The 24838-nt window shown below is 37.1% G+C and overlaps 2 protein-coding genes across 5 annotated transcripts in view; one reads left to right on the top strand and one right to left on the bottom strand.

Annotated features, from left to right (window-relative positions):
* ELP3 (elongator acetyltransferase complex subunit 3) overlaps positions 1–22869 on the bottom strand; it is a 116928-nt gene extending 94059 nt beyond the window's left edge. For both annotated transcript variants that reach the window (XM_037813057.1, XM_037813058.1), the window contains exons 1-7: positions 22766–22869; positions 19298–19397; positions 16037–16175; positions 10490–10560; positions 9573–9636; positions 6801–6869; positions 4637–4791 (exon numbers count right to left, since the gene is read on the bottom strand). In XM_037813057.1, the coding sequence (XP_037668985.1) occupies positions 4637–4791; positions 6801–6869; positions 9573–9636; positions 10490–10560; positions 16037–16175; positions 19298–19397; positions 22766–22784 (617 nt within the window). In that variant the 5' untranslated portion in view covers positions 22785–22869. The remainder of the gene's footprint in view (positions 1–4636; positions 4792–6800; positions 6870–9572; positions 9637–10489; positions 10561–16036; positions 16176–19297; positions 19398–22765) is intronic.
* A 144-nt stretch (positions 22870–23013) lies between these two features.
* Positions 23014–24838, top strand: part of NUGGC (nuclear GTPase, germinal center associated) — a 69542-nt gene continuing 67717 nt past the window's right edge. For 2 of the 3 annotated variants that reach the window (XM_037813169.1, XM_037813164.1), the window contains exon 1: positions 24690–24718. The gene's annotated coding sequence lies outside the window, so the exon portion shown is untranslated. Of the gene's footprint in view, positions 23041–24689; positions 24719–24838 lie in introns of those variants that run through there. The other variant, XM_037813165.1, reaches the window with a different exon arrangement.

Here is a 24838-nt window from a genome sequence, read left to right as displayed (position 1 = left end):
AGGATATAAAGAAAGAAGGGAGGGCACAAAAAGATGTCCTTAGCCCCATTTCAAGAAGCACCCCAATCTACTGTCATTGGTTATCAATATTTGATCTACAGAGCAATCATGCACTCAAAACTCACTCACGTATTTACTTAATGCCTACCATATGACAAGAACTACTTTAATTACAAGGTATTGAAAAATACCCTTAGGCCAATTCAAAATTCAGTCCTATTTATTACCCAGCAAAACACTCTAAAAGATGGCATTATCTGAACAACTTCACAGTTAATTATATGACTTTCCCCTTCCTTTCCCTGATCCAAAAGAGAAACCAGAAAAAGCCTGAAGGTGGTGAGAAAGGGGGCACAAGAATAAAGAGACTATACTCCTTCCAATGCTTTCAAGTTATGATAATGTACACACACGTACACACGCTCATACATTTTTATACCTAACACAGTTTCTAAAATTATAGCAAAGTTCATATCCCCGCTCAACTACTCAACTACCTGAGATTTTGAACTAACCAGGGCTGTTTTTCCTTAAATCACATTTTATCTAAGGTACTAGAGCTATAGTTTGATTTTGTGCAAGGTGCTTTATCTCTTTGTACCTTAGTTTCTTCATCTTTAAGACAGGGCTAATCTGAATACTTAAAAGCTTAATCTGAGGATTAAAAGAGTGGGAATCTTGTATTTTATGCATGATTGTTCTGTAAACAACTTCTCAAATAAAAAAATAAAAAATAAAAATAAAAAAACAGGGCACTTACAGTAAAAGATCTGTTCAATTAAAATGAAAACTAAACATTAAAAGGGTAGTGTGTGCATGTGTGTGTGTGATATACAGTGAATAAACAGAAATATATACCCTCTTGTTGAGGAAAATCCAAAGCAACTACGTATTGACTGTATGTAAATAATTCATTTTACCAAATTAATTAGGTATGAACAGTTGAATTGCACAAGTTGATTAAGAAAGATACAACCCCAAATTGAAGTTATGTTTACATCTCAAAAATGAGTGTGGTATCTTTCTTTACAGTGGTGACAGGGATAAAAGAAATGATTCAAGCTGCAAATTTAAATCTCTCCCTGCACAAAGGAGTCTTGCTTGCTGGATCAGCTTTCCTCGTGGCAGAATTGGACTAGTAACAGAACAAGTAAAAGAAAGAAACCAGAGAGATTAAAGTGATCTATATAACACAAATTAGTATAGAGAGGAGAGAAGAGATATTAGAATTGGGGAAAATTTTGGAGAGCTTGGAGTGGAGAAGTCTCCACTTTGGAGCAGGTACCATGACTGAGAGATGGTGAAAGAACATGAGATGGGAAAAGAGAATTTTAAATATATTTGTTTTTCATTTTTTCCAATTTAGTGCTTTCTGAGAGACTTCAATGAAAATTTAAATTTTTCTTCCATTACTTTAGTGCAAGACTGAGTTTCTCTGAATTTAAAACTATGCAAAGATACTCACCAGGAAGTTAAGATTTATATAGGTTACATACTGAATGTTAAATAGGCATTTTTTTCAATATTACTTACCATGTATACACCCAGATGTTTTCATGTACACACACACATCATTTAGCTGGATCAGCTATCTTATAAATACTTCCTGATATTCAAGGGGGAACTGACAAGAGTGAGTGATTTTGTTGGAGCAAGTCTGTCTTCTCTATTGGAAGGAAAAATCAAAATACCACCTCTACACAAAATTGAAGCAAATAAAAGACAGCACTGTTACATAATACAAAAAGTATAAACAGGATACTGTTTAGGACACAGGGCTGGACTTAGAGAACCTCAGAGCCAGAAAAACATGTTTATAATACACATGGGCCATGTAATTTGTTTCATGCTCTTTTGAGCACACAGAGTGAAAAAAAAAAAAGTGAATAAAATACCCACCTTAATGCTCATTCATCACATTGTACTGAGAGCATATGTGAAGGTCCTCCTTTACCCCCACCCCATGCCCCTTCCTTGTCATCTCTGACTAATGCCTATAGTTGGATTATAATAGTTCTAATACCTTTTCCATATATTTATACATACATGTACAAAAAAATTATGGGATGATACTCTAAGAATCGCTCAAAAACTTGCTTTTTCACTTAGTAGTCCCTGGAGATCTGACACACTCCCATTAAATGATCTCATCCACTTACATGGCTGTAAATACCATTTATGAGTTGATAATTCCAAATATTATATTGCCTGCCCAGACTTCTCTTGTAAATCTAATAGCCTGCCTGACATCTCCAGCTGAAAGTACCAGACGCATTTCAAACTTATGTCCAAAACAAAACTCTTGACTTTCTCCCACAAACCTGCTCTTCCCTCTATCTTTCACATCTCTGTATATGGTATACCCTCCAACCATTTCTCACAACCAAAACCTGGGTGTCATTCTTGATTCCTTCCTCTCCCTTAACCCGCAATAGCCAACCCAAAGTCCCGTCAGCTACATCAACAAAATAGCTCTAATAGACCTTCTCTTCTCGATCATCTCCATCACCACCACCACCCCAGTATGAGCTAGGTTTAACAGTCTCCTATACGGTTTCCTACTTTCACTCTTATAATCCCTCTAACCCATTAGTCAGACAACAGCCAGAATAACCTTATCAGTTATAAATCCAAACAAGTCACAGCCCTGCTTAAAACCATTTAACCTACCTCATACTGCATTCAAATAAAATTCAAACTCCTCAAAAACATGTAAAATTTGGCCCTTGCCTTACTTTCCTACCTCATCTCATGCTGTTCTCTCCCTTGCTCACTGGGATCTAGCCACACTGGCCTTCATTCTGTTCCTAGAATACCCCAATCTCTTTTCCATTTCAGTGCCTTTGTCTTTTTTTTTTTTTTTTTAACATGAACATGCATTATTTTTATTTAAAAAATAAATGAAACCAGGAAAGAAAGGAGAGAGTTCATCATCTCCCTCCACTATGATGGCCATCTGCTGGTTTTGCCTGCCAGTGTTCCTTGGAGGAGCTGGCAGTCCTGCCCAAACACCCTCATTGTGCTGTGGGAACAGAGGTGCCAGTTTGGCCACATGCCCCTGCATTCCTCTGGCTACGACAACTGGTCAGGGGTGGGCAAGTCATCCTCGGCCAAAAGAAGCTGTGAGTGTTGGCCTTATGACTTGGGCTGAATTTGTTATTCTTTCTGCTTGGAATATTCTTTCTTCTGTTGGCCTGAATGACAACTCCTTATACTTCAAGTCTCAGCTTCAATATCACTACTTCATCTGGAAAATAACCTCCTTTATTCTCCACCATAAACATACTGTTTGTTATTTGTTTAGTAGAATGTAGGCACCATGAGAGCAAGGACAGTATCTGTCTTGTTCACCATGTTGTTCCCAGTACTTAAAACAGTGCATGGTACACTTCTCAATATGTATTTGTTAAATAAAGAGGAAATAGTGCACAAGTAACTACCCCGGCATTCCTGAAACTTCTGAAAACTATTTTAAGACTTTCACTTCTTTAATCATTGAACTAAATATGAAACATTAGTATTCTTCTTGCTAAAAATTGAGAAATAAGGCATCAAAAGAATGTATAATTCTCTTCTGTTTTGTGAACTATAATTCAAAATGAGTAAATGATCCCATTCATAAGCAGGAATTATTTAGGAGTTACTAAATAATAGTCAATTGTTTTGTTGATTTTGTAGCAGCTAAATGTTGCAGATGAAGAGTACTCCCAATTCTTTTGTGTGGGCTGAAAACTCAACTAGCTCAAGCAACTATTCCTGCAGTTTAGACCAGCCTAAGGCTGAAAAAATCTACACAGATTTTCTGAATCACTATTTGAGAACATACTACTATGTCAATGGACAATACTCACTTTTTTTAAAAAAGGATTACTTCAATAAAAAGTCCTTTTTCCCAAAACTACAAGAAATAAGAATGTGGATGTAGAGCAAAAGGAATTTTCATATGCTGCTACAAGAAGAATAAATTGACAACCACTTTCGAGAGTAAAGTAATGATAAATCAAGTAAAATGAAAGATGTCACACTCTTCGACATTGGCAGAGACCCCAAGGAAACTCTCATACATGTCCTAGGAGACATATGTAAGAATGCTTATTTTATCACTCTTTAAAGTGGGAAAAAGTTGCAAACAACCTTGACAGGAAATCTGATAACTGTGGTATTTTCACACAATGAAACTGTATAGAGTATATGAGTTTTAAAAAATGATTTAGAGCTGCATATAGCAATACAGTCAAATCTCAAAAATGGAATATTAAGCAGAAAAACTAAGTTGCAAAGTGATATCCATTAAATAATATCAGTATATGAAGTTCCAAACATGCAAAGATCCTAAATAAGGTATAAATAAATGTATCTATATTTTGCGTGTTTGTATACACACACACGCGCATGCACACATTTTTGTACCTCAGAACAAGAAACCCCCAACTCAGGAAAATGGTTAGTTCTGGGGAGGAAAGATGACAGTGGAACCAAGAAAAGGTACATATTATTTTTTATATGCTTGAAATATTTCATAATTTTAAAAAATGAGAAAAAAATGGACGGCACATATTGAAAATATTAAATTATACTTTGTTAGTACAAAGTTTATCTAGAAAGATTTATTTATGATAAAACAAGGATTTCTTACTTGACTGCCTCGTAAATATTGTTGGAAGTATGTCCTGATAAGGCATCATGTAAATTTCGAATGAAATAATCTCTGTATTCTTCTGGAAGGGCCATGAACGTTCCACCCATCACAATAAACTCGACTTTATCCACACTGTGTCCAAGTTGTTTTAACTGAAAGACATAAATTCATCAGCATCAGAAAGACAGTCACCTAAACTAAGAATATGTTGCAAATTTCTAATTTTATTTTGCAGTGTTTTCATTAGTATAGCTTTAAAATGAAAAGCAATTAAACATGTTTGGCTAATTCTGTGGAATGAAAAAAGTGGTCTCCAGAGTCTGAAAGAAAAAAATACCACAGCTCAAATAAGGAGGGAGACTGAGAATTAAAAATAATAAAAAAGAAGCTTGACTTCAATACCTACAGACTCAAATGGAAATTTTAAAAGACACAATAAAAACTAGACAGCAGTAAAGAAAAAAGTATCTATTAATTATAAGCAACTATTTATTGATCATATATTTCATGCGACATTTTGTGGTAGGTAGGTCTTGCGGACAACAAACATGACTATATGCAACATCAGAGACTTGATGCAAATGGAAGAAAAAACAATGTTAGATTAGAAAGAAAACAAGAAGCGAGTTATAAATTGTGAAGATTCAGGGCATAAGTGGCACCTCAAGCCTGCTTTCTGAGAAAAATGGAAAATGAAAGTCTGAAAACTATTGACAAAATATGAAATAATCAAATCTACCCTACTAGGGGACAGAATGGTACAAATCTTTCATTTTAACAACTATAATGAACCAAGATTCTGATTTTTAAAAAGAGTGTCTGAATTTCTTGCTATATACTTAGGCTTGAGAAAAACAGGGTCAAGTAGACAATTGAATTATGATTTAGAATCAATGTACTACGTAAAGGATATCTACACTAAATTGGACAAAAAAGTATTTCTTTTTTATACTTGTTTCTGAAAATGGTGAAAAAATTTATACATACATAAAGAATATTTCTATACCCATGATTGTTTACAAAGGGTATACATCAGAACCACACTGGTGACTTTACCAAAATTTCTTGCCAGGATCTTAAAGGAGACTTGATCAGAATCTCCAGAGATGAGGCTCTGACACATGTTATGAAAAAACTACTCAAGGGATTCTAATAATCTGTGGTTAAGAATCATTGTTCTACATCAGTTTATAACCTTTTAAAATCCAACCTCCTCTTTGGTAAACGTAAATATTTCACACTCTATGGAAATATAATTTTTCATTTTAAATGAACTAGATGTCATGATTAAAAACGAGACTGATGCAATGGTAAGATGAGAATATGTTTCCACACTCCATAGGCTCCTCTCTGTGGAGAGGTGGGGTCCTCTCCTGTACCTGACAGTCACTGTTCCACATATGCTTGGTGAAAGTGAAGTGAAAATTACAACTGGATGGTATTCACTCATAGCAACAGTTAAATAAACCCATATTGATGGTATGTATCACTTCCTTTTGTATTTGCCTTATTATATTTTTACTGTAACCACTACAGACAGTGCTTACATTAAAAAAAAAATTTTTAAGAAAATCTGTACTAATGTTCTGATTTCTTGAACAGAGCAACTTCATTTACACACTACTTTCTTAATCAGCTATTTGAGGTATAATTTTCATACAATAAAATCCACTAGTTTTAAGTGTACAATTTGATGAATGCTGATAAATGTAAAGAATTATATAGCCACTACCATCACAGTCATTAGAACATTTCCATAACCCCAAACTGTTCCTTGTAACTCACTGCACTCAATTTTCTAGCCCTATTCCTAGCAAGTCAGTTGCAGTACTTCTTCACTTGGCTAACGGAAGTTAAAGTTCAACCCACTTATTGTCTGAGAACTTTCACACAGCTATAGTCCATGAATTCCATACCATAAATTAGTTTCTACAAACTGAAAGAAGTTTGGAAAATATAGAACCTTTAAAGAAAATATTACAGTCTCTGAAGAAAGCTGTGTTTTAAACCTTGCTAGGCATTGCAAAACTGCAATATTAAAAAGTTACAAAGGGGAAAATCTACTCTTTTAGTTCTTATTTCAGGTTCAACTCAAATCAAGCAACAATACCTTCTTACTAAGTATAAAAATCTAACTTCAAAATATTTTTTAAAAATTTACCTGTTCTATTCGGTGTCTCGTCTGTAAATAAGGGTCATATCTGGCACGTATAGCTCGCATGGAGGTTGGCTAAGAAAGAGAAAAACATCCTGTTATGCCTACATGTGGATTAAAAATAAAAAATAGTTACAGAACGGTCCTTTTTAAAATAAAATTCCTATGGTTTTTAGCACCAAAAGTTTGGCTTGTGCCCCTTTCTTTCTTTTTCATTCTTGTCAAGGTTAAGAATAACATACTGAATATCATCTGGCTGGTCTACATTCCCAATTGTCTTAAGAATCTCAACAGCAGGGCCTTTTTTTATATTACACTATCTTTTGTATAAATACTTATTGAATCCCCAGGTACACCACTCATACACATAGATGTACATATATATTCAAAAGGTATGTGGTAAAATAATTATAGATTCTATAAAAGTTTCACTCACTGATTTTCTCTCTCAGAAACTTAAATCCACCAGTGTTCCTATGCCAGACAAGTCCTAAAGCCCAGAGGCAGCAGCCTCTTTAAGAACCACCACCAGATGAAGCTCCCTTCCCCATAATGTCAACACCCCTTTACAATACGAATGAGTTAGGGTGGTCACTGCCTAGACACCCCCGGAGACCGAGAAAGTCATTAAACATGAGGAAGAGGCAGAAACAGACAAGACAGGATTTAACAAAGGATTATGAATACTGAATCTTTATATAAATTCACTTTTAGATGCTAGAGTATTAGAATAGCTAGGAGAAAATAACCGAAACCATAACATTCTTTGAAATTTGCTCTATAGCTACTTGTTAAATTGTACTTTGAAAGTTATCACCTTTCTGTATATACATATTTCACAATAAGGAAATAACTGAAATTGTGGAACTGTAATTTGTTCTCTCACTACTTGTTAAACTGTACTTTGAAAGTTATTACTTTTATGTATAAATGTTAAATTTCACAATGAAAAAATGTATTAAATATATGTGGTAAAATAATCTTTAAAGAAGGTTATTAAATACAGCATGGTTTTTAATGGCTTAACAAAAAGCCTCTATGCTGTCATACAGTGAAATATTCTTTAGCCATGAAAGGACACATTAATATAAAATGATCTCTAAAATACATTGTTAAATAAAAAAGGTGAGATACAGAACAGTGTTTTGATAAGCCAGCATGTGTTAAAAAAAAACAGGATAAAGAATATATATATTTGAAGGTTATATAAGAAATAGACAACAGTGACTGCCTGCTGGAAGCAGAAAAGGTTGCCAGGGGAGAGGAGTGAGGGTGCCTTTTCATGCAGTCATTCCCTTGGTATTTTTAAAATTTAAAAGCATGGAAAACAAGAAAAAATTGAAAAACCATATATGAAGAAAAAGTCACATGGCTCGCTGGCTTCTGATCTCTCTTATCCCACTCTAATCCTTTCTCCACATAGTCATCAAAATTATCTTTTAAACATCTAGATCAGATTCTACCATTCCCCTGCTTTAAACTTTAATGGTTTGTCATGCCATCTATAATAAAATCCAAACTCTCTTCCCTGGCTTGCAACCCCCCATCTAATCTGTCTCTACAACTTCATGCTTTCACTTACCCACTATGCTCTATAACATCCCATTGTCATCCTACCTTGGGGCCTTTGTTCTAGCTATTCTCTCTGCTAGGAACGCTCTTGTCCAATATTCTTATGACTGGCTTTTTCTTATTATTCAGGTCTCAGCTTAGATATCACCTCCTAAGAAAATCCCTTCCTAACTACTATACTCTGTCTGTCTATCTATCACCTTACTCTAATTCTCTGTTTAGCCTTTATTAGTACCTGGTATTTTTTCCTGTTTGTTTCCTTATTTTCCATCTTCCATTATTAGAAATTATGCCACACCACCAAAGACCTTGTCCATTTTGTTCACTGCAAAAGAGGCAGTACCATGTAGTGGTGAGGAGCACTGCAATAAGACAGAGTTCTAAACCTGGCTCTGTCACTTACTAGTGGTGTGTCTTGGGCCAGTTGTTTAAACCTTCTATGTCTCAGTTTCCTCATCTGGAAAACGGAGATAATGACAGTGTCTACTTCAAAGGGTTGCTGTAAGGTTTAAGGTAGTAAAGCACTTAGAATAATGTGTGGCATATATTAGTAAGTGCTATGTAAGTATTTCTCCAGTGACAAGAACAACAAATGGCGCTAGTAGACACTCAGCGAATATTTGGTGAACAGAAAACTTTTGCAACCAGAAAAAATTAAACATATAAATTTTAAGAAAGTGAGTACTTGCAAAACCACATTACAGTTATCCCTTCCACATCACGGGGGTTGGGGGTGTGGTACTGCCATTATCTGGAAATCCACATAAAAAATTTTTTTTTTTTTCAGGGTTTCAGGAAACTCCCTAGCTGCCTCTCCCGTTACTTTTACACTGCATAGGCTAAACCTTTTTTTAAAATTTTCAAACCAGACTTTGCTGGCCTAAAAAATCTGTAGGGGTAGACCCTTCACCTTCATTTTCCTATAGGGAATCATATAAGGACCTAGCCTTTTCTCAAATGATGCCAGAGTCTATGGAATTGCCTTTTTTATAACAATCCTACATACTTCTAGCCTTTGTGCATTGTCTGCTGGCCTTTGCATGTCATCTACAGCTCCTGCAAAACTCCCCCAAAATTCCCATTTAATTTCTTATACCAACCCGTGACATACTGAAATCCTGATGGGAAAAGTCGCAATGTGGAAGGGGTAACTGTATTGTAACATATGATGTAATGTTTCATTAGGATAACTTCAAATTACTTTACCTCATATCCAGTATAAGACTGAGTTGAATATTCAAAATCTGAATCAGGTCCACCAGGGCAGTAACTGTGCCAACACAACAACAGAATTAAGAAATCAGATACAAAACTTAGTTCAACAGTGTAGTTCAAGTATTTACAGTCTCCACAAAATCCTAAAATCAAAACACTTTCAAATCCTAACAGAAGAGTCTGCTTTTGCAGTATCTGCAAATGATATATTTTCTACTAACAAGTAAACAAGATAAATATATAAAGGAATGCTATTACAAGAAGATAAACATATAAAGGAGCACTATTCCATTCATTTTCAAAACACTACAGTCACTATTATTTCAGAGGCTTAAGCTTTTAGGTGGCAATAATAGATACTAAGTTTTCCTAAGTTTGAACTGATATTGACAATGCTTTCTTGGTAACCATACTCAAGAAAATCTTTCCCCCTTTCAACCTTCCTACCTAGAATCATGTATATTCTTCTGCTAATTTTTCCAAATACCTAAATTTAAGAAGTCTAAAGGTAATTTATAAGGATAACTTCTCATTTTGGTACTTTTCTGATCCAAATTCATTTTAAATGTCTGACACCTGGAATTTAGGTAAGCATATTTCCACATTTCATTTATCAAGTTAACAGAATGTCTGTTTTGATTTCCACAACCTATATACTTATTATTGCATACTGCAACATATTAAAATCTTTATGATTCATTTTTAAAGTACTGAAATACCTTATCAATGGTTGCTTGTTTCAAAGAACTAATTATGAATTTATTAAATCAAGGTTTTAAATATTACCAGCATGATGCAGTGATCAAGAATTTTATGTGACTTAGTAGTTCAATTAAAATACATACATACATACATACACACACACACACACAGACATACACACACCTTATCAAAATCATCATACTTACACACATATATTTCCTGTAAAACTGATGTGTGGGCATCTGTGGGGTTTGCACATGACAGCTACAACAGCAATCTATAAAAGAAAGATTAATAACAAAGTTATTATGGAATAATACAAAATTCTGGAAAGTGGTTAATGCTCAGAAGATGGAGAGAAATGCAGAGAATAGCATACAGGGGCTTTATAAGCATTAGTAATGCTCTATTTCTTAAGCTGGAGAGTGGTAAAGAGTGATCTCTTTTCAATATTACTAATCTTTAAAATGTACATATGCATTATATACACTGACATGTGTATATTTCATAATCAATTGCATAATAATTTTTAAAGCCAAAATGATTATTCTCTGATAAACTGTTTTACAAAATAAACTAGAATAAAAAATTACTCAAATTATAAACAAACAACCTAACCTTTATAAATCAAATACTTTACGGAAACACTAGATCTCAATATTTAAAACAGACTGTTAGTATTATTAGGTTTCACAAGGTCTATGAACAAAATAGTCTTGGAGGAGTCTTTCAGAGCCCAAATGGGGTGAGGATGGTATCCAGTTGAGAAGAAAATAACCAACTGAGGTGATAACAGAAATGGCAGATTGGTTTGGTCAAAAAAGGACACACATTAAGGCTAATGCAAATCAGGTTTCTCACCATCCAGACAAGGAAGTTATAAATATGAAAAGGGAGTGAACTATAATGAACTCTATGGGTTTGATAGAATTGGAGGCATTGCTGTAAATTCATACTTTCCAATATGCATAGATTGATATACAAACATAGATGAAAATGTGTTATATGTATGTGCATACACACACACACACACACACACACACACACACACACACATACACTCCATGCCTTGATCCACAGATACAGTCTGGGTACAGCAACACCACAATAGCAAAGAATTTAACTAGCATCCAGGTCTTGGCTTCTATGTACCATATTTATTAAAAGGAACAAGGGCTCCTTAGAGACATTGCTGAATCCAGGGCTGGAGCAAAAAAGTACAAGAAGCGCCTAGAGCATTTTGTTGTGTCAGAAAGCTAAGAACTGGTCAAGGAATGACTGAGACTTTTCAAATAGACAAAGAAACCAACTTGAAAGCACTCACACTGGTCAAATCTGGAACAATTTGTGCATCAAAATAATAATGATAGTAACAGATTACAAGCCACCAAAAAATAAAATAGGAAACCATGAATCCATACTGATATAAATAAATGAATAAATTGGATGTTTGATAAGGAATAGGATAAATAATGATAGTAACAGATTATAAGCCACCAAATAAAATAAGAAACTATGAATCCATACTGATACAAAATTTACATAGTTTCAAAGGCCTTCACCATACAATATGTATTAACTACAAAGTGGAAAAAAATAACTTTACAGAAGAGCCTGGCAGATATCACCTTGGTCAAAATGAGTATCAGTAATGAAACCATGCACCACCTGACAGGATACAAGGAGAAGAACACAGTGTGAGTTCTGTGATGTTCCTGCCAGAGAGGAATAACCTAAATCAAATTTTGAGGAAACATCTGACTAACCCAAATGTGGTGGATATTTTACAAAATAACTGACCTGAAATCTTTAAAGATGTCAAGGTAATGAAGTCAAGAAAAGACTGAGGAAGTGTCAGAAAGTAAAGAGACATGATAACTAAATGAAATGTGATACTAAACTGGGTCCTGTAGGACATTTCTGAAGCAACTGGTGAATCTTCAATGAGATCTGAGGATTAGATGATAATAATGTATCAGTGTTAAAATTCCCAATTTTGGTGGTTGTACTGTGGTTAGGAAAGAAAAGGTCCTTGTAGCGAATAAACACAAAAGTATTCAAAGGCATCAGCTCGGCAAGTTACCCCCAAATGGTTCAGGAAAAAGAAAAGTTCTTTGTTTTGCACTTTCAACTATTCTTTAAGTTTGTGATTATTTAAAAGAAAAAAAACTTTAAATGTCTAAAAATCAGAGAAATTCCAAAATAATTTTGCAAGAAAACTCATTTAAAAACTCAGATTTTGAAACAAACGCTTTTTTTTTTTTTGAGTGAGATACAACTACTTATACCACTGGTGAGGTCAGTTCAAGTGCACAACCTTTTACTGAGGGCCTAAAATGGGCCAGGTTCTGTGGTACATAGTGCTATATGAGCCCTGGGACTACAAAAATAATTTACTGCCTTTGCTCCCTGAAATCATCCTCTGTAGCAGGGGAGAAAGACATATAAAAATAGACTATTTCAAAACATGGTAAGAAGCATGTAAAAAAAAAAAAAATACTGGGAATGCCTAAAGAAAGCAATTAGCCCTGACCAGAGGCATCAGGAAAGCCTTCCTAGAAAAGCTAACAATGGTGTTAAATAAAAGTTAACCAAGTTAAGAAGTTAGGGAGAAATGAGGGACAGGAAAACAATGTATAGTAATTTCAAACATTTTTTAAGCAATAGAACTCTCCTTTCATGTTAACATTTTACTTAGAACTTCAATAGGTAAAAGAGAGAAAAACAACTGAGACGGGACCTTCTCCCATTGCTTCCCTATTATCTCCTATAGTGGCTCCCCAAAACTCCCAAGGAACCTTGTAGTTTTGTAGAATATAGTTAAGAAATTACTGATAGGAAAAAGCAACGACTTTGGAGTCAATCAGAGAAACCTAGATTAGAATCTTCTCTCTGCCCCTTACTATGTCTTTTCCTATTTTGTAAAATGCAGGCAATACTATATACCTCTCACAACTGTTCTGAAGATTATATAAGAAAACATACCCAATGTGCCCAGCACAGTGACTGGTATATAATACATGGACAACATATAGTAGCTATTATTATTGTGATTAATAGAATATGTAGCTATTATTATTGTCATTAATAGAATACCAATAGAATACTATAATTATTGTTATTAATAGAATACTAGGAATAATCACGGTGGCATAATGAATGAAGGTGGACAGTAAAGATGAATGAAAAAGTTCAAAGTTAGTTTTAGTTATGTTAAAAAATGAAGTTCTACAGGCAGTCAAAAGAGAAATGTCCAACAGGCAATCTGACATGGGGTTGGAGGCTGGAGAGCTGTCAGAGCTGGGAGTCAGCAAATGACAACACCTCAAACATCAAATAGATGAGGTTACCAAAGAAAATGTGGACAATAACAAAAACAGTGGGTCCAGGACCAAAGAAAACATCAACTTTTAGAGGCAAACAGGATAAGAGGGTTGAAAAGTTGCTAAATTTTTATTTTCCATAGTGCCAAGACCATAGATGATGTCTAAAAATTCAAGGTTTATCTATAAAGCATGCTACTTAGAGATATGGAGGTAAATATCAAAGAAATAGACTTAAGAGTGCAAAGTGGTTGCCAGGAGAGGAAAATGGGATAGATATGAGGCGCAAAGGATTACTAATTTTTCTTAACAAGCCTTTAGAATTATTTGACACTTTTACATCATGTACAAACAAACAAAAGCAGAACAAAGCAAAAACAGAGAAGAGACTAGGATTGGCAATATAATATATATACAAGTTTGGAGGTTTAAATAGCAACAAATGTAATATGATCCAGAAAATATGGTCACTAAACAAGTTAACACAAGCTGCAATTACTAGAAGTATAATATCCCAATCAGAATAAAGAGATTGAACTTGGTAGATAACATCAGGAACAGAGTTCAATTCTGGGTGCCAGGTTTTAAGAGCAAATCCCATCAATTCTTCCCTTTTGTCTCTTACACTCATCCTCTTTTTTATCCTCAGAGCATCTACCCTAATTCAGGCCCTTAACACTTGACAACTAGGTCAAACCACAAGTGTCCTAACTAGTCTTGTTTCCAAGCCACCTGCTTGCTGCTTCCAAATTTATCTTCCTAAAATATACTTTGCTCGTATCATTTTCCATTTCAAAACCGTTAACAATTCCCTGTTATCTAGCTTCTTTGTCCAACATTTAAGATCTTTTACAAGCTGACCCCAAATCCTTACACCCAATGTCCTGCTGCTTTCAACTCTAGTCAAACTGCTCCCTGAACACACCTATTATTCCTACCTCTGTGCTTTAGTTCACCATGCCCCGTGATGCCATTACTCTTCGAGCCTGCTCTTCTCTACTTTTTCAAATGGAACTTATAAGTCAAGCAAGCTCCATGCTTTCTATTGAGCCTTCCGTATTCCCTGTAAGTAAGGGACATCTCTATCCTGTGGACTCTTCAGTGCTCACTACTGTGTCAATCATTCCACAATTACCATACATGGAACTACTTTGCACCATTAACTATCTTTCAGAAGTATCTTTTGCCATTAATGTAAACATTGCTGGGGGAGAATGCAGGGGTGTTGGGCTTCCCCACCTCGATGGTTGCTGATGTCCTCACAGACATTGGGGATTGGCGGATTGACGGGCTGAGCCCTCAATCACAGGACTTGCCCTTGGGAAGACTGCTACTGCAAAGGAGAGGCTAGGCCTGCTTATAATTGTGCCTAAGTGTCTCCTCCTGAATGCCTCTTTGTTGCTCAGATGTGGCCCTTTCTCTCTAGCTGAGCTAACTCGGCAGATGAAATCACTGGCCTCCCGTCTACATGGGATCTGACACCCAGGGTGTAAATACCCCTGGCAACGTGGAATATGACTCCTGGGGAGGAATCTGGACCTGGCATTGTGGGATGGAGAACATCTTCTTCACCAAAAGGGGGGATATGAAATGAAATGGAGTAAGTTTCAGTGGCTGAGTGATTCCAAACGGAGCCGGGAGGTCACTATGGTGGGCACTCTTACACATAATATAGATAACCTTTTTTAGGTTCAATGAATTGGAATAGCTAGCAGTAAATACCTGAAACTATCAAACTACAACCCAGAACCCTTGAATCTTGAAGACGATTGTATAACTATGTGGCTTATGAGGGGTGACAATGTGATTGGGAAAGCCATGTGGATCACACTCCCCTTTGTCCAGTGTACGGATGGATGAGTAGGAAAAAAAAAAAAGCACCCAATGATCTTTTTTACTTTAATTGTTCTTTTTCACTTTAATTTTTATTCTTATTACTTTTGTGTGTGTGGTAATGAAAATGTTCAAAAATTAATTTTGGTGATGGACGCACAACTATATGGTGGTACTGTGAACACTGATTATACGCTTTATATGACTGTATGGTATGTGAATACATCTCAATAAAATTCAATTATTAAAACAAATTAAAAAAAAAAAATAAAAGTACCTTTCGTAAGTACCAATTATACTGAAAGCTACCAGCTTAAGATGGCCAACATTTATCATATTGCGACAAGTCATCAAGCCTCGATCTATACTTTTAAAGAAGGCACCAAACCATCATCTACTCCTTTGAGCACAATGAAGTTTTTTCCTCTATGTCTACTATAGCATTCTATATGTCATCACTATAGAGCAAAACATAATGTATGGAATTGATCTGTCTGAATTCCCCACCTCCACCTCATTACCTAAGTGTTACATGAAGGCAGAGATTTCCGGAAAAGACAGATATAAAACCGTTATTTCATGAACTGAAGCACTCACCCCACTGGCAGTTCTGATGGGTTTTGCCTTTAACTTGGGGACCAAGACTTTTCGATACTGAGGTGGGACTGCAGCAATTATATCCACCAGACGGGGCTGTGCTGAAAGGCCGTATTTGGCAGCTGTCCTGGTTTTCACCCTGAAAGTAAAGCATCTAACATTATTAAGGTCACAATATTCAAGGACAAGCTACCAAAAGGATGACTATAAATAACATTATTAATTCCTGCCGCTTCCCTATACCTTCACCAGGTGACAAAATTAGCTAAGCTTTGTGAATCTCAAGGAACCAGGAAAACAAAATTCATAAATGAATACTTCCTCTTCTTGCCCTAAAGTGCTATAAAGAATGAATACCAAAGGACTACAGGGGAGGGTTCCAGGACAATGACACAATGTAGATCTATTGAAAATACTGCTCCAGGTCCAAACAACTATTCTGACCCTACTGTTTTTTCAACCTCAGCACTACTGACATTTGGGACCGGATAATTATTTGTTGTGGGAGGCTGCATAGTATATTGTAGGATGTTTAGCATCATCCTTGGCCTCTACCCACTAGCAACCCTTCCCATGCTGCAACAACCAAAAATGTCCCCAGATGTTGTCAAATGTCTCCTGCAAAATCATCACAGATTGAGAACCACTATTGTAAAAATCAAGGGAGATTATGTAGAGCCAAATTAGGAAATAAAACATTTTATAAAGAATACTTTCAATATGAAATATTATATACATAGAGAACAGAACATAAAACATAGGAACACACTCTAATAAATAATTAATAAAGTGACCACTCAGGTAACCACAACCCAAGTTAAGAAATAGATGGCTGTTGTGCCGGTTTGAATACATTATGTCCCCCAAAAAGCCATGTTCTTTGATGCAATCTTGTGGGGGCAGACATATTAGTGGGGATTAAATTGGAACGTTTGGATTAGGTTGTTTACATGGAAATGCGCCCCACCCAACTGTGGGTGATAACTCTGACTGGATAATTTCCATGGAGGTGTGGCCCCACCCATTCAGCATGGGCCTTAATTAGTTTACTGGAGCACTATATAAGCTCAGACAGTAGGAGCGAGCTTGCTACAGCCAAGAGGGACACTTTGAAGAATGCACAGAAAGCTGAGAGAGTAGCTGCAGATGAGAGACAGTCTGAAGACAGATGCTGAAAGCAGACCCTTGCTCCGGAGAAGCTAAGAGAGGACAAATGCTCCAAGAGCAACTGAGAGTGACATTTTGAAGAGAGGAACATCTGGGAGAAAGCCATTTTGAAACCAGAACTTGGAGCAAACGCCAGCCACGTGACTTGCCAGCTAACAGAGGTTTTCCAGACACCATTGGCCCTTCTCCAGTGAAGGTACCCGACTGTTGATGCATTACCTTGGACACTTTATGACCTTAAGACTGTGCAACCAAATAAACCCCTGTTATAAAAACCAATCCATTTCTGGTGTTTTGCATCCCGGCAGCATTTGCAAACTACAACAGATGTGAAGTGGTGTAGCACAGAAGATAAGGGCCTTGCCTCAGGAGACAGCTTAATTTCATTCCCCAGCTGTGCAAGTTACCAGTTACTTACCACTAGAGACATTATCTAACTTCTCTATGCCTCAGGTTACTCATCTGTCAAATGAGGGTAGACATCAGTACCAATCTCACACAGTTTTTGAGAGGATTAAATGAGTAAATACATGTAGTGCACTAAGAACAGTGCCTGGAATAAAGAAAGCATCCAATAAATGTTAGAAGTTATTAATATTAAGATAATGAGTTGGGTATCTGTGTGACACCTAAGACTCAGAGCCAGAGTTTGGCAGCCATGAATATCAGCATTACCTCTTATGACAACTCTTAAAGCTGAAAAAGAGATCAGACTTCAGTTAGAGATAAGAACAAAATGGACTTGGTTAGGACTGAGAAAAATCAGACTAATGGGTAAAGGATGATGTCGACTGTGTTTTACAACTTCAACTTCTGTGTGACACAAAACGAAGAGATGTTTATTTGGTGCAAAATCTGTATTTTCTGTAGCACACTCTATAATTTAATTTGTATGGTCAGTTTATTCAACTACCATAATTACATGGAACCTTGAATAGGGAGTGAGATATGGTTGGTTTGTGCAGGTTAGTGTGAAGCCCCAATACATCCCAGAGTAATCTGGGCAGAGAATAAAAAAGTATTTGCAAAGCCCCCCTGAGGGACTGGGAAAAAATGTGAAAATATTAAACTTCCCCACCTGGGGAATTCCTGATTTCTCACAAGCACTGGGGACTACCAATTTAGAAGGCTGAGCCCTATAGCTTGGGGCTTGCCATTATGAAGCTTGTTATGGAAAAGGAGAGGCTAAGCCTACTTATAATTGTGCCTAAGAGTCACCCCCAGAAATCCTCTTTTGTTGCTCAGATGTGGCCTCTCTAAGCCAACTCGGCAGGTGGACTCGATACCCGCCCCCCCCAATGTGGGACATGACTCCCAGGGGTATAAATCTCCCTGGCAACATGGGACATGACTCCTGGGGATGAGCCTGAACCTGGCATCTTGGGAGCCTTCTTGACCAAAAGGGGGAAGAGAAATGAAACAAAATAAAGTTTTAGTGGCTGAGAGATTTCAAATGGAGTCGAGAGGTCATTCTGGAGGTTATTCTTATGCATTATATAGATGCCACTTTTTAGTTTTTAGTGTACTAGAATAGCTAGAAGGAAATACCTGAAACTGTTGATCTGCAACCCAGTAGCCCCGATTCCTGAAAATGATTATATAACTATATAGCTTTTACAGTGTAAATGTGTGATTCTGAAAACCTTGTGGCTCATACTCCCTTTATCCAGTATATGGACAAATGAGTAGAAAAATGGAGATGAAAAGTAAATGAGTAATAAGGGGGTATGGAGGGTATGGGATGTTTTGGGTTGCCTTTTTTGCTTTCTTTTTATTTTGATTCTTATTTTTATTTTTGTTTGGAGTAATAAAAATGTTCAAAATTGATTGTGGTGATGAATGCACAGCTATATGATGATACTGTGAACAATTAATTGTACACTTTAGATGACCGCATGGTTACAAATATATTTCAATAAAATTGCATTAAAAAAAAGATATGAGGTTATTCTACCATAAAGAAAAGAGTGAAAAAGACAGGAGAGAAAGCTAAAATTCGCAATTACAAAATAAAAACACAAGATGGAGTATAATTTCATAGAAGAGATCTACTACCTAAGAACAGACTGTTCCCTTTTTAATAGACCCACTTACTTATTTAGATCAATGTCTTTTCCCTGTTCATGGGCTTCAACCAGTTGCTTAATAACATCTCCTATGGTCAGCATCATCAGCTCAGCAGGGCTGAGATCTCCTGAAAAGATAATATTCAACAATGTAAAAATCATGTTATTCATAAAGATTTTTAATCTTATTTATTAGCAGTTTTCCCTGACAAAATCACTCCTACTATACTAAAAGAGTGGCTCAAGTTCACAAGACACTAATCCTCTATTGTTTATACTTTTGATCATATCTTTTGGGTATCTAATTACAAACCTAATTTTACCTATATATAGGAAAAGTTCAGTTTAGCTGCACATATACTACAGCTAGAATGATAGATACAGGAAAGAGTGGGGACAAACACAAGGAGAAAGAACTTACAACATCCTGACAATAGCAGGGCTTGCTGCAAACCCCCAGCTTTCTGCTCTGTTGTTAAGATGGAATGAACTGACAAGACAATTCAAAGGGAAGACAGACAGAGGAATGTCATAGGAAAAAAAAATGGAAAGAAATTAGAGCTTCCCTCCTTACCTCAAGCTTTTCTCATGATAGCAGTCAGCCCCAGAGGATATATAAAGTTGTGACAATGTCTTTTTACTTAGTAATAAATGTAATAAACCAGCCACAGGTAAGAAATACGATTTGCTGAGTCTGTTCTTGAAGATATTTATGGATTATACTGGTATATATAAGTTCCTATGATATACTATTCCACCTAGTCAAGAGAAAATTCCAAGGGTAGGGATACATAAGAATTGAGAGAATAATGAAAACTAATGTTGCTGCCATTTTTCATCTATATTTTTCAAAGTACTTTTATATTTCACCTTCCACATCAAGCCTAGGAGAAATATGTAAGGTATCAAGAGCCCCAGGTTTACATATCAGGAAACAGACACATAACAGTTAAGTGATCTACTCAAACCACAGACCTACAATATAAAAGAACTGGGAGAAGTTTCATAATCTATTATATAATTTGTAATTACTAATATTTGCATACATTTAGATGCATTATTATCTGGTACTTAAAATAGAGTAAGATAGAAAAGGAATATTTGCCTATCCTATGAGGATGCTACCAAGGAGTGGAGTTGGAACTCAAATCCAGGTATTTGCAGAAATATTGCAAAGCACAAGGTTCTATGCATGTCTAAGGATGTTTATGCATTTGTCCACTCTCACTACCTTCTCCTAGCAACTGGTGCTCCTCTTTTCACCCAAAAGGCAAGCGCAGGAAATGCCATGTTCTTAATATGATCCCATCCCCGCAATCACATTTGATTGGGTCGAAGAATGGGCACCTATCCAAGTGAAGCTAATCTGAGCCAATCTCAAGGGAAAAAAACACCAGTCTTTCTTTAGTGATAGAAGCTGTGGGATATTAGTTTGGGAGCTGCCAGCAAGCAAACTTCATGCCAGTAGAGGAAGCTAGTGTGCAAAGATAATGAAGTCATCAGAGAGAAGCATAATTGAAAAAGCCTGGCAGTTATAGAAACCTTTCATTTACCTCGTGTGAAACCTCCAGTAACACTTTAAGGTAACCATCGTTATCCCGATTTACAAATGAGAAAAATGGGACTAAGCAGGTTAAGAAATCATTGTAAATAGCTTACTAAAGACTCAAGTCCTGTTCTTTTCACAACTTCCATGCTTTTTCACCTGTACCATATTGCTTCTAATTTAATGAGGCAAGGTTAACACACAAAACACTTCGAGAGGAAAAAAAAAATCATCTTCAAAGGCCAAATGCTTTCCAAATCATGTAATTTAGCATTTCACAGTTCTACAAAGGTGCCTCAGGGGCCACATAATGGACCTAAGACCAATGGTGATGTAGAGCAGAAGTGGGGAAGAAGGGGAGAAAAAGGTAGGGAGAGATCTCTTTCCCCATTTCAATCAAAGCAGCTCTGCTTTCATCTGTTTATATACCGAGGTTTTGCCTAAGAATTTATTTGGAGGGGGAAAGGGGTTCTACTGATAGAAACAGAAAGGATTTGAAAACCACTGGCGTAGCCTTTGAGTGCATCAAGAATTAACTGGAGGAGTAAATTAGAAAAAGCTTTGTGGAGGAAATGATACAGGGCTCTTTAAACAAAGGGCAGGCTTAGGAAAAGCAAAAAGGGCATTCCAAAAGGAACAATGTCATACATATTGTTCATGTATGTCATACATATTGTCATACATATTGTATTAATATTTTATGTGACGAGCATTCCATAACCAGAAAACAGGCTTTCTGACAGGATTTGATAAAGAATAGACTACAGGGTCTGGCACATAAGGAAGTGCTTACAATTGTCTATAGAAATGAATTATAGAGAGCACTGGTGGCTAGGCAAAGGCATTTAAATGGAATGCAATAAACAGTGAAAAATTATATATCCTCAAGTTTGGGAATAAAAAGAAAGTAGTGCTTTAAGAAAATGAGTATATTAATACAAACAAGGATTCAGAAGGTGAAAAGAATGCATATAATCTGTATATTAAGTAAAAGGTTCTTGAAAGGCAATATGACAAAAAACAAAAACACACCTACAAGAAGCAAAGTGAAAAAACTTTGACTTTAGGCTCTAGTTGATGGCTCTCAACCCCTACTGCTGAGTGATAATGGGAAGGCAATATAGCAAGGTAGTTAAGGACACAGATTTATTTATTTATTTTTTTAATCTTCATTTTACATTTTTGGGATCAAAGAGACAGTCTAACCAATCAGCTCCACACTTCTCACACGTAATGGTGGGCTGGGAAAGGTACTTAACTCCTTGAACCTCAGCTTCTTCATCTGTAAAATGGAGGTGATACCGACTTCAGAATTATTAGTAATGGCTATTAGAATAACCACCATCACTGAACTCAAATAAGTGTACAGAGATAAGAAAAGCATCTCTGAGAAAACACTTGAAATTTGACTCCATCCTACCGAAAAACAAAAGATAGAATTACTCCGTTCTAACTCAGGTGTTACTACAAACAGCAATTACTGCACAACTGTTCCATAGAATCCAAGGATTCCAGAAGGATTTAATTCAGTATTGTTGTTATTTTTAACTTACACCTTAAAAGGAAATCTTAAAAAAAAAAAAAACCCTATGTAAAATATATGGTACAACAAATCTTACGATTCCGAGATCGCTTTCAATCGATCAGCCACGTTAATTCATCTAAAAGCACACCTTGGTAGGAAAACTACCATTTATGCAAAAAACACCAAGTAGCCGCCAAAGTGGAAGAGTGGAAGAGTAGGCAGAGAGCTTCAATTAAAAAAGCACAAAAGGTAAAACAAAAAGGCAGGGAGGCGAAAACAACGGACAGATTAATCCCAGGTGGCGACTAAATCAGGGAGGGATTCTCACGAGAAAAGCTGGGTTCAGCATCTGACTCCCGGACGTTCACCCCTTTCCGACCACCCCCACTTTCCCCTCTCCTCTCCCTCCTTCTCTCCTACCGTACCTTTCCGCTTCTGCCTCATTTCTGCGCAGTAGAAGCAGCCACCACAGACAACCTAGCCACCTACTCAGACCTCGAGAAAGTTAACAGCCATAAAGTAACCCCGGCTGTCGTAAAAAGACGGTCACTATAGCGTAAAGCTTTACCCAGAAAAATTTGCGCGAAAGCTCCTCCCCCCGGGCGTCAATCCAGACGGCAGAAGCGCCGGGGGCGGAGGATGTTTTGCGGTGAGAAAATTGAGTTCGGGTCGTTCCTGCTTGGCTCAAAAGAGCAGTAGGGTGAGAGCATCTGAACGAAATAGCAGTTTGGGTTTGGAAAGCTCGGCCTGGGCAGTTCAGCGATGGGATAAAATTTATGTATAGAAGCTGCGCAGGAAACCTAGTCAGAGTGTGGAAGTGGATGGTCTTAAATAAGGGTTTCGGGGCCCGGGATGCTTCACTTCGGGGGAGGCTGAGCGAGACCTTGAATGGGGAGACCTCAAGACGACGAGTTTTATAGTGTGGGAACTAAATTCAGAAGCTGAAACAGACAAAAATCAGTTATCTGTGGTGCAAGGATTGGCGCCATTTGGTCACCCTGGACTGAGCACCGGGAAAGCTAGGAAGTCTCTCCAGAAGGGGTGTGGGTGGGGTGGGCCGCACACACGCACAAAATTTTGAGTTTGGGAGCAGAACGTGGGATAACGCTTTCCTGAAGCTCATCCAGGATCTGTCTCCTTTGTTCGAGGACCAGAAATTGAGATTCTCCTTCATTAATAAAGACAGGAATGTGTGCTGTCTCCAGTTCCCCGCTAGAATTGAAGTAACTTCAAGTCTTTGACCCCACCAAGGCACTGAAACTGTCCTGGTAACTTTGTAACTTCCCATCTTGTCAAATTCAGTGGTATTTATCTGTCCTTATCTTATTGTCATCCTAGTACCAATTGACATATTTCTGGAAAGTCTTTCTCCTGTCTTGCTTAATAGACTCTTCATTCTCTTAGTTTTTCTTCTACTCTTTCAGTCTCGTGTGGACTCCCCCTTTGCTACACCTCAAAAATATAGGCGAACCACAGGGTCACTTCTTAGCCTTGTCTCTCCCAAGGTGATCCCGGAGTACCATAGCTTTAAATGCCATCTATATGCTCCCAATTTTATATAGTCCAGCCCTGAATCCTCCCCTTTTTGACATCTTGTTAGATTTCAGTGACCAATAGGCATCTCAAACTTAGGCACCATCATCCACCTCACTTCTGGTCAGCAGGTCCTGCTGACTCTTATCTCCAAATTATATCTCAAATCCAATCGCTTCTCACTCTTCCCTTTGGTCCAAGTTACCAGCTTCTTGCACTTAAACTATTGCAATGACCCAGTGGTCCTCACACTGTTTTTTACTCTAAGTGCCTCCTTAAAGAACTTTCTAAAAGTATTCACTTATGTGCCAGTTTGAATGTATTGTGTCCCCCAAAACGCCATTATCTTTGATGCAGTCTTGTGTGGGCAGAGATATTAGTGTTGATTAGATTGCAACTCTTTGATTGAGTATTTCCATGGAGATGTGACCCATCCAAATGTAGGTGATAACTCTGATTAGATCATTTCCATGGAGGTGTGGCCCCGCTCATTCAGCATGGTCCTTGATTCATTCACGGGAGCCCTATAAAAGCTCAGACAGAAGGAGCTAGCTTACTACAGCCAAGAGGGACCCTTTGAAGAATGCACAGAAGCTGAGAGACGAGCAGCAGATGAGAGACAGTTTGAAGATGGCCGTTGAAAGCAGACTTTTGCTCTGGAGAAGCTAAGAGAGGAAAAACACCCCAAGAGCAACTTAGAGTGACATTTTGGAGGAAATGCAGCCTAGAGAGGAACATCCTGGGAGAAAGCCATTTTGAAACCAGAACTCTGGAGCAGATGCCAGCCATGTGCCTTCCCTGCTAACAGAGGTTTTCCGGACACCATTGGCTATCCTCCAGTGAAGGTACCCCATTGCTGATGATTCACCTTGGGCACTTTATGGCCTTGAGACCGTAACTCTGTAACCAAATGAACGCTCTTTATAAAAGCCAGTCTGTTTCTGGTGTTTTGCATTCTGGGAGCA

Source organism: Choloepus didactylus, chromosome 20, assembly GCF_015220235.1.
Source record: "Choloepus didactylus isolate mChoDid1 chromosome 20, mChoDid1.pri, whole genome shotgun sequence".
Classification (NCBI taxonomy): Eukaryota; Metazoa; Chordata; class Mammalia; order Pilosa; family Megalonychidae; genus Choloepus; species Choloepus didactylus.
Note: the sequence above shows the minus strand (reverse complement) of the source record. Positions and strands in the feature narration are given on the sequence as shown.